Source organism: Vidua chalybeata, chromosome 10, assembly GCF_026979565.1.
Source record: "Vidua chalybeata isolate OUT-0048 chromosome 10, bVidCha1 merged haplotype, whole genome shotgun sequence".
Taxonomy (NCBI): domain Eukaryota; kingdom Metazoa; phylum Chordata; class Aves; order Passeriformes; family Viduidae; genus Vidua; species Vidua chalybeata.
The window spans coordinates 6,928,936-6,938,740 of NC_071539.1; the positions used below are offsets into that span (position 1 = coordinate 6,928,936).

The 9,805-nt window shown below is 43.4% G+C and overlaps 1 protein-coding gene across 4 annotated transcripts; it reads left to right on the forward strand.

The window, feature by feature from the left end:
• Positions 1–1,901: 1,901 nt before the first annotated feature.
• Positions 1,902–6,712, forward strand: ZNF639 (zinc finger protein 639). 4 transcript variants are annotated; one of them, XM_053951951.1, is made up of 7 exons: positions 1,917–2,003; positions 2,315–2,471; positions 3,027–3,131; positions 3,508–3,584; positions 4,115–4,210; positions 5,065–5,199; positions 5,476–6,712. In XM_053951951.1, the coding sequence occupies exons 4-7, from the start codon at positions 3,527–3,529 to the stop codon at positions 6,621–6,623; spliced, it is 1,437 nt and encodes a 478-aa protein (XP_053807926.1). In that variant the 5' UTR covers positions 1,917–2,003; positions 2,315–2,471; positions 3,027–3,131; positions 3,508–3,526; the 3' UTR covers positions 6,624–6,712. The 4 variants fall into 4 exon arrangements, with proteins under 4 accessions (XP_053807927.1, XP_053807926.1, XP_053807925.1 ...); XM_053951952.1 differs by lacking the exon at positions 2,315–2,471 and having other exon boundaries at positions 1,902–2,003; XM_053951950.1 differs by lacking the exon at positions 1,917–2,003 and having other exon boundaries at positions 2,080–2,471.
• Positions 6,713–9,805: the final 3,093 nt, after the last annotated feature.

Consider the following 9,805-nt stretch of genomic DNA (forward strand, 5'->3'; position numbering starts at 1 on the left):
ATCTGACATAAGTGGTGTTGGGCTGCGCCGCTTTGGGTGGAGAATAAACCAGTCAAAAAGCACAGAAGATGCTTTGGTCCGCCTGAGTTTGCCTCACAAGCAGGACTGAATTCAAAGCAAAGGCTTGGGTTTGTTTTTTTCCCCTCTCCCTTTGCTGTGTGTGGATTTTAGGTTCTCATCACTGCCCTCCGCTGGGTACTGGGGAAAGTGCTTTCCTGGAACGCCTGTATGGAAAACATTTTGGCGAATAGAGGGAGAGGTACGTGGGCATCCGCCCTTTTGGGTGGCTATAGCCAATCTGTGAGACCTGTAACACCAGCTGTGCTGGGGAAATCTCAGCAACCATGACTGGAATAAAAAGCAGAGAATAAACTGAACTGGGAGACCAGGCTCTTGTTTGATTGGTAACTCAGTGCAGGAGATTGTAGGCATACAACATTTATTTTGTGTCTGAGGGCTCAGCAGTGTGGCAGCAAAAGGACACTTTTAGTTCTGTTTTGCTGCTTACCACCAAAACTCCTGTGTGATCATAGCATGAAACTCTTTCCATCTGGCTCTGAGCAAGTCTCGTTACCCTAAGGACATATTTCCAGCCTCAGGACTGGTAGGATTTTATAGACAGAGTAAGTCCAGTTTCATTTGCCAGATAATGAATAAAACTAAGGCCAGAAGCAGGGTATAGTTTCTTTTTTTTACTAATCACTGGAGCAACACCATTAGGGATATGCTAATTCAAAACTTTTTCATAGAACTAGGTAAATTCAGGCTAAGCCTGAGCTAAACAATTCAATGAATGCAACACTTAGCAAAATTCCATAAATTATTTTAAGTCATGGAAATAAGGGACTGTCGTGGCCTCCCTCATGTCTTCAAAATTATTGAGGTATTTTTTTAAATAGGAAAATGCTGCTTGAAGTGTTCTGCTTTGTGAACCAATACAATTTGGTGCTTTTTCCTGTGGCATATAAAAAGTGAAGATTAAATCAGCAAAAAGGGATGTGACTATAAATTTGGAAAAGGGAGAGTTGCTGATTTTAATTTTCAAATCCTTATTTATATGTATTTCACAGAATCATGGAATTGATTGTTTTTGAAGGCACCTCTGGAGATCATCCAGTCCAAGGCATGGTCACCTGGAGCAGGTAACACAGAAACACATCCAGGTGAGTTTGGGATGTCTCCAGAGAGGGAGAATCCACAACCTCCCTGGGCAGCTGTTCCAGTGCTCTACCATCCTCAGTGTGAAGAAGTTTTCCCTCATGTTGATGTCAAACTTCTTGTGTTTTAGTTTATGGCCATTGCTCCTCATCCTGTTGCTCAGAACCACCAAAATGAGTCTGGCACCATCTTCTGGCCCTTGCCTTTGAAATATTTATGTGCATTGATGAGATGCCCTGTCAGAGGTCTCTTCCCCAGACTAACCAGGCCCAGTCCTGCAGTCTCTCCTCACAAGAGATGCTCCAGACCCCAAACCACCTTTGTGCCTCCCGGGACCCTCTCCAGCAGCTCCTTGTCTTTCTTGTATGTATATATTTTTTTCCTGTACTGTACATATTTATGATACGCTTTATATTGATTCTCCTACACAGTAGCTCTAAGGGACAGCTTCTACATTGACACAAAAAGTAAAGTTGAGCTTTATAAGGTTCCGGCTTTGACATCGCCGTCTCATTTGTGTAAAATGGGAGTGCTGACAGTGTTCTGAAGCAGGCTTACCTGCTGCCAGGCCTGGACGAGGCCTGTGGCTGGAAACGCGGCCGTGCAGTCGGTGTCGGCTACAAATACCAGCGCAAGCTTTACTTAGGCCCCTCGCCGTCGCTATGGCGACGGGCGGGTGCGGGGGCGCCCGTGGCCGGCAGGGGGCGCTGCGGCCGGCGGCCGCTCGCCCCTTTCCCGCCCCTTGCCCGCGGAGCGGCCGGGCCGGGCCGGGCCCACGCGGAGCGGGGAGGGCGGAGCGGCCGCGCCGGGCCCGGGAGGAGCGGAGAGGCTCTGGCGGCCGGCAGGTGAGTCCCGGCGGCAGCGCCCGGGGAGCCGCGGGGCGGGAGCCGCCCGTGCCCCGGCCCCGCCGGGGAGGTGAGCTGTGACTCACGGCCCGGCCCGCGGCTCTCCGGTGCGGCCCCGGGCCGGGCCCTCTCCCGCCACCCCTGCGGGGTCGCGGCCTCGCCCGTGCCCGCGGCTGCGGAGCCGCCGCCGGGGCGGAGCGGTGCCTTTGCCGCGCTCCCGCCAGGGGCTGCCCGTGCGGCCTCCGCGCAGGCCGCGCCGCCCCGGGGCCGATCGGGATCCCGGTTCTCGGGGCCTGGATCCCGCTTTTCAGGGCCAGGAAAGCGGCTGGAATAGAACCCGCCTTGCTGCCCCGCGGTCCGATCCGTGCAGAAAAGGCTGAGCTTTTCACGCGCGTTACCTGGGGTGAGACTTGCGGTGTCAGGGCGCTATCGATTCTTCCCTTGCAATCACAGAAAATCACCCCACAGGTGAGGGTACTGATACTTCTAGATCATGATATAACGTTAAAATCAATTATTTTTTTCATCTCCTGAAATAAGATTTTAGTTCAGAAAATATTTAATCTCAGGAGAACACCGTTGACTTGATCAGGGCCCTTTTTTCCCTCCTTTCACCTCCGGTGCATGGCACTGACTACAGAAGATCCTGGGCCCCCAAGTGCTCTTTAATTATGGCAACCTGGGTCAGATTCCTTGTTCGCAGCCTCTTGTTCTTCAAGCCTGTTTGTCCCGTATATAGCTCAAATATTTGTGTTTCATTTCCAAATGTATTTTTGCTCTCGGGAGCTGCCAAGTGCAGCAAAAGCCAACTAACCTGAGACAAAAGAAAAAGAAATACACCAGTGCATCCACCATAGTAATTTTGATGCTTTAAACCGAAAGTAATATCAACTTCTTATGTTGCTTTCTAGCTTCAATTTCCACAGATTAATTCTTTGTAGTATTTGTGTCACTTGTATCTGATAGTGTTTTTTCTATTTTGTGCTAAAGTTTTAAGTGGGTTAAAATGCTGTCTCTTCATAGGTGAAAGTCGTTGTGAGCTGATGCATTCTCTACATTTGGAAGCTGTGTAGTCAACAGCTTCTTAGCTGCTCTGCTTCCTGATAGTGAAGAGTCTAGGATTTTTTGGTAAGAGAGCATGACTGTGTTAGTATTTTAAACACTAAAACTCGTTTCTGAAGGGCTCTACCTCAGAATGTCCTGTCTCTGACAAAAAGGGTGCTGGAGAGAAGGCTTGTAGATCACCCTGAGTGCTGGAGTTCTGACTTGTCTGTCTCTAAGGTGAGCTTTATGCTCCAGGGCAGGAATGTGAAACTGGACTTGAGCAGCTGTGTGCATTTAGTGGGTTCTTAACTGTATCAAAATGGGCTGGAGACAAGAAGGAGAAGGAAAAAACTTTTGGTTTTAATATGCAGGTTTTCAAAATGCTTGCATTGGTTCATAAGGTTCTGAAAGATAAACTAGATACAAACAAGTGTAATTCTTTATTGTTTTTACGTTACAGTTCATGTAGACTGTTCAAAATGAATGAACATCCTAAAAAGAGGAAAAGGAAGACTCTGCATCCTTCTCGTTACTCAGGTCAGTCTAGAGCTTGAGTTATGTACACTTTAGTAAGTTAATATTTTTTCTCAGAATAATAACTTTACAAGAAGGGGCCACTTGTGCCAACACGTGGAAAAGCAGTGACAAAGGATGGGATAAAAAATCTTGGCTTGAATGGGCAGCACCCACTCTGCAGGCTCCTTTGTTGGGCCACCTTGAGCCAATGCACCTGAATGGTTTGTTCTCTACTCCTGCACATGGGGAACTGGCTTTAGCTGCAAATGAAGGTGATTCTGCTTCCACAGAGGGAAGGAATGCTGTAAAAGTTGGGTGGGGTGGGTAGAGAGGAATGTTCAGCATGGAACAGACCACACACTTGTCAATGTCAGTGGGAGCAGAGACCTCATACTCCAAACATCAGGGCAGCAGCTGGAAGGTGCAAATCACAACAGGAATTCTTCCAAAACAAGTAGAAATGTGAAAAGAATTTTGATGAACAAGAAATACATCTGTAGCTAAAATAAGACATCAGTACTTAAACTTTTTTTGTTGATGTTTCGGTTTAGATTCTTCAGGTGCAAGCAGATACATAGACAACAGTGGAATTTTTTCTGACCACTGCTACAGTGTCTGTTCCATGAGACAGCCAGATATAAACAGAGGTAAGAATGTTTGGGGGTCTTGTTCTGTAGTTCTTTATTGTATAATGTTCATATTCATAGAAGCAAACAGAATACACAGTATATAGCAGGTGATTTATGAGTGTCCTTATGATCTGACGGGCCTTAGACTGGTGGGAGGTTGTTCAATTGTTACAGCTGAAATACAGTTTTCAAAGTAGAAACAATGACAACAAAAAGACCCTTAAATTTTACATTTATATTGGTGTTTAAACTACTTCCAATACTCACTACCTAGGTAGCAAAGTTGATGAGTTCAGATGGAAATTACCAACAGTTGCATTGAATTGTACTTGTACCTGGCAAAACAAAATGCCTTTTTATAAAACATCCAATAGTGGGTGGAAAGTTAGCAGAGTAAATATGATGGTGGATTTTTAGTCTTACTTATTTTTCTTTTCACTTTAAAAATTAACCATAAAGTCTGCAGAAGTTTTAGAAAGTATCATATTTTAAAATGTAATATCCATAAATATTGAAGAATATTTTTTAAGTTGTGTCTTTTAAATGTAATATTTCATTTATGGATTTTAAGGGTTTTTTTTGTATAATCAGCGGAGTATTTTCAGTAGTAAATTCAGTACTTTCTGCTGAAATCTTCTAGACAGATTTGTCACTTTGTGAATTCTTTTGTTTTTCTCTGCATGTATGGAAATAATTTTCAAGGTATTGTTACTTTTTTCAAATGCAGGTTATGATGTGCTTAGTATATAAAGACAAATATATGCAAATACAATAAATAAATAGTAAGTAAGATCTATGACTAAATTCAGGAATCAGGATGATGCTAGTGTTGGAGAAATGATGACAAGGAAATGCTTCCCTTCCCTTTGCAGGTAGATTCCACAGTCCTGTGCAGAGCCTGGACACGGATGATGACGGGAGTCCGGTGCATGCCGGGAGCTCTCACTGGAGCGGGGCACACTCAAACGTTGGGATGCACTGCACAGACCCTAAAAAGAAGGATAAAGGTAAAGGCCAGTGTGTTTGTAGATGAGGTGCTGGGAGGTTGGAGAGCCCAGCTGCTGCTGGCTTTTTGTGTAACTTCCTTGCTTTGACAGAAATGGCGAAGAATTTATAGTTTCTGGTATTGCTTTGTTAGCTGAAAATACAGCATAGTCTGGCAGAGGAAAAATAACTGGTCTTTGCATTTGACAGCTGCTGCAGCTGACTGAAAAGTTAAAAATGGGCCCAGGTGTTTTGTAGTGGGTTTTTTCCAACCTTCTATTATGTATTTCCTCCTGCAGATAAAGGTACTAACAATGGAATGTGCAGAGACTTGTGTGACTCACCTATATTCAGTGACAGCCCCACAGAAGAAGAGAAACCTCTAGATATCCAAACTGTAGAAATTTCTACAACAGAAGTGAATGCAGTAGAAGTTCACGATATAGAAACACAGACTGTGTCACCTGAGAAGCTGGAAGCTGAGGACCTTGAGGAAATCCCTCTGGAGACGTGTAAAATCTTTGAGAAGAACCAGGCTTTGAATATCACAGCTCAACAGAAATGGCCCTTGCTGAGAGCCAACAGCAGCGGCTTGTACAAGTGTGAGCTCTGTGAGTTCAACAGCAAGTACTTCTCTGATCTGAAGCAGCACATGATCCTGAAGCATAAGACATGTACAGACACTCATGTCTGTAAAGTTTGTAAAGAAAGTTTCTCCAGCAAAGTGCAGCTCATTGAACACGTAAAACTACACGAGGAGGATCCATACATCTGTAAATACTGCGATTACAAAACGGTGATTTTTGAGAATCTGAGTCAGCACATAGCAGACACTCACTTCAACGACCACCTTTACTGGTGTGAGCAGTGTGATGTGCAGTTCTCCTCCAGCAGCGAGCTGTACCTGCACTTCCAGGAGCACAGCTGTGACGAGCAGTACCTGTGTCAGTTCTGTGAGCACGAGACAAACGACCCCGAGGATCTGCACAGCCACGTGGTGAACGAGCACGCGTGCCGGCTCATCGAGCTGAGCGACAGCTACAACAACAAGGAGCGTGGCCAGTACAGCCTCATCAACAAAATCAGTTTTGACAAATGCAAAAACTTCTTTGTGTGCCAGGTGTGCGGCTTTAGGAGCAGGCTGCATACAAATGTCAACAGGCATGTAGCTATTGAGCACACCAAAATATTCCCTCATGTTTGTGATGACTGTGGGAAGGGATTTTCAGGTATGTTGGAATATTGCAAGCACCTAAGCTCTCATTTATCTGAAGGGATTTATTTGTGTCAATACTGTGAATATTCAACAGGACAGATTGAAGACCTTAAAACTCATTTGGATTTCAGACATTCAGCAGATTTGCCTCATAAATGTACTGATTGTTTAATGAGGTTTGGGAATGAAAAAGATCTTTTAAGTCATCTTCAGATACATGAGACGGTGTGATTTGCTTTCTTTCCCTGTAATCAATTTGTTAGAATTTGAATTAATTTCCAGTCACTGGAATGTGATATTAAATGCAATTTTAACAGCAATTGTACATTTCTAATGTTTTCATCTTTATATCAGCAAAGCATGTATAGCACTTGGTGTTGTGAATTTCCTTGTCTAGGGGTGTCAGTAGGAATAATCACACTGTGATGGATCAGATTTTGGGGGGAGGGACAGTGGGAGTAATTGCATGTTGTGATACCAGTTCTGGTGGTCATCCTGCTCTTTCATGTGTAGTGTACAACACCAGCTCTCTTGAGTTTAAAAAGGCACAAAAACAAAGCAAGTATCTAATTCCATGCTTAAGTAACCCAGTACTGGTCTCAGTTCCACATCCAGCTCATGTTACCCTGTGTGGCAGCAGGTCACTGCACTGGTGTTCAGCAGTAGCACTGGCCTGCCAAAGATAAGGGTGCTCCAAAAGTTCCAAAATGCAGAAGCTGTCCCTTAGAGCATGGACATCTCCAGATTCACATACCAGCCTTCATTTCCCACCTCATGCTCCTGATAAGCTTTTTCAATTGTCCTGTTTTTCTCCTGGGATACCTTTCTGACCTCACTGTTCACTTTGTTCTGTGTTTAAGTCCCATCTGTGGGACTGTCCAACACACGTACAACACACTCTTCCACATACGTACTACACGACTCCTACATGATAGTCCCTTTATTTACCTTCAGTTCTTGTCTTTTCATGCACTGAGGAGACACAAATTGCTTGGGTTTGGATTGGATCATGTTCTGCAGAGTAATTGCAAAAAGAATTTGCAATGATCCTTCTGAGAATGTACAAAATTAATTTCTTACATAAAATCCTAATAAAGCTCTCACTGAAATTATGGATGTCACCAACCTCTGACTAGAGAAAACTTCTAGTAGTCTATACTATTGTAGTACTTCTGTATATTTATCTTTCCACCACTAGTAACTTGAGGAATGTTATTTTAACTCTGTAAATTTTAAACTTTTATAAACGGGCTTAAAAGACCAGTACATAACAAAATTTTTACTAATCACTCTCAAATTATTTCCCACATTTGTTTATATTATACAAAGCACTATCCTGCCATTGTAATCATTAGAAGTGAGTTTTTACAGTTCATTCTGTGGCTCTATATAGGAGTGGATACTTGGACAGATGAAAAAACAGGAGTGGGGTCACTTAGATCATGCTAGATACCACGGTGGAAATACCCATGATAACTACTGGTGGAGTTTACATTTCTTTCTTCATTGATTGTAAATTTGTAATGTAAGATTGTCTAATGCAAGCTTTGTATAGAGATAATTAATGTATCAAACATTTCTTGATCAGTGAGATTTGGTGTTATCAGCTTCAAGGCATGCAAAGGTCTTTGGATTTGATTTTTAAATCTAAGGATAAAACTTGACTGAATGTTATTGATTAATGGAGGTTCTGATTTCCAGAGACGTATTTCTGGAAAGTCCATGAACCACTTAGTGTTTATTTTATTGTGAGAGGCAAGACCATTTCTGTCACTTTGAAATGCTGATTTACTACTAGATCTTGTGTTTTGTCATTGAAAGGGCAACCTGAGGTTGTTTTGCTGTATTTCATTACTCCCTTGTATAGAGAATGACAGTATCTGTGGTAGAATTGCCTATTTCCTATTTTGAACACATTCTTCCCTGGCTGGCTTAAAATGGTAGCAATAATATAGTTAACAAAACACTAAGATGAGTTATTTTCTACACGGAAAGTTAATTTTACTCATATATCTGAAAGGGGGAATGCTGGTTGTCTGAAAACTCTGCTCCTGCTGATGGCACAGAGGTGGAATAGCACAGCTGAGCTCTGGAGAGAAAGCTGCTTGGGAGACAGTGACAGGGAGTGGAAAAAAGGCATTTAAAAATCCTCCAAAATAAATAAGGGGGCTTAAGAAGTGTGTATGTTTGTGTAGACCAGCATTGTGTTCTCAGCAGGAAAGGTGGTGTCCTGTGCCAGCACAGAGCCCTGTGACACAGCAAACCTGCTTGTTGACATTAATAACTTCATGGCTGTCTTTGAGTTGGGTTATTTCTGATCTCTAAAATGGGAATCAAAACAATCCCCCACAGGAATGCTGTGAAGCCAAATCATTCCAAACTAAAATGCAGTGTCTAAACAGGAAATGTATCCAAGGTCATTGTAGGCTGGATTTTATAAATGAGGGACTAATGTTAGCATTTTCTTTTTAATATCTATCAGGGAGTAGTAAATGGAAGTGTACAGGAGTGGCATGTCTCATTTTAAAAAGGAACACAAGTACACTGCTGGCTTCCATGTGATCTGCATGTTAAAGCAAGAAAGTTACTAAGTAGTAAGAAAAATAGGTAATGAGTCTGCCTGGAATCTGGAGGGCTGGAAGGCATGGCTGAGCATGCCAAGGACAGGGACAGGGATGACATTTGGGTTATTTGGGTGAAGTGGAAGGTGAGTGCTCTGACCTGAGCGCAGCTGCTCTGGTACCGCCACAGATCCATCACCCTGGAGCCTGAGCAGCTCCTCTCAGTCTGGAGAGGCAGAAATAAACTCGAGGGACCAGGACTGTGCCAGTATTTATTATTTTTCTCCAAGGCAGTAAGTATCAAATTCTGGTTGTTCACTGGTACCTGCAAGGTTCAGCTGTTTCAGGAACAGCATTCCAAGCAGAAGCTATGCAAAATCATGAGATGGGTTTTGGTAGTGTTTTGAATTTGTGAGACACCTGTATTTGATTCTTTGTTTTTTGGACTTTTGAACCCTTCGTTTTGATGTGTGACTCGATTTTAGGGGTATTTTCCAACCTTAACAAATTTCTGTGTGTCAGATTCCTGGATCATGTTTCTTATTGAGCAAAATTTATTTTATGTGAAAGACTGTTGACTTCAAAACAAAGTTTACATCGCACAAAGTATTACAAGATCTTAAAATACAGCGGATTAGTAATCCTCAAATAACGTGTCCTCTAGAATGCTGTTGTCGCCGATTTTCATTTTGGTTCTCGTTTCCTAATGCTCCCGTACCAAATGCATGAGGCACCGGTGCTCTTTAACTCCTGAGAGCCCGCGGCGTTGTCACCGCGCAGACTCTGTCCGAGCCGCGGTGCTGCGGGTGAGCCCCGGGCGATGATCCCGGGGCTGATCCCGGGGATGATCCC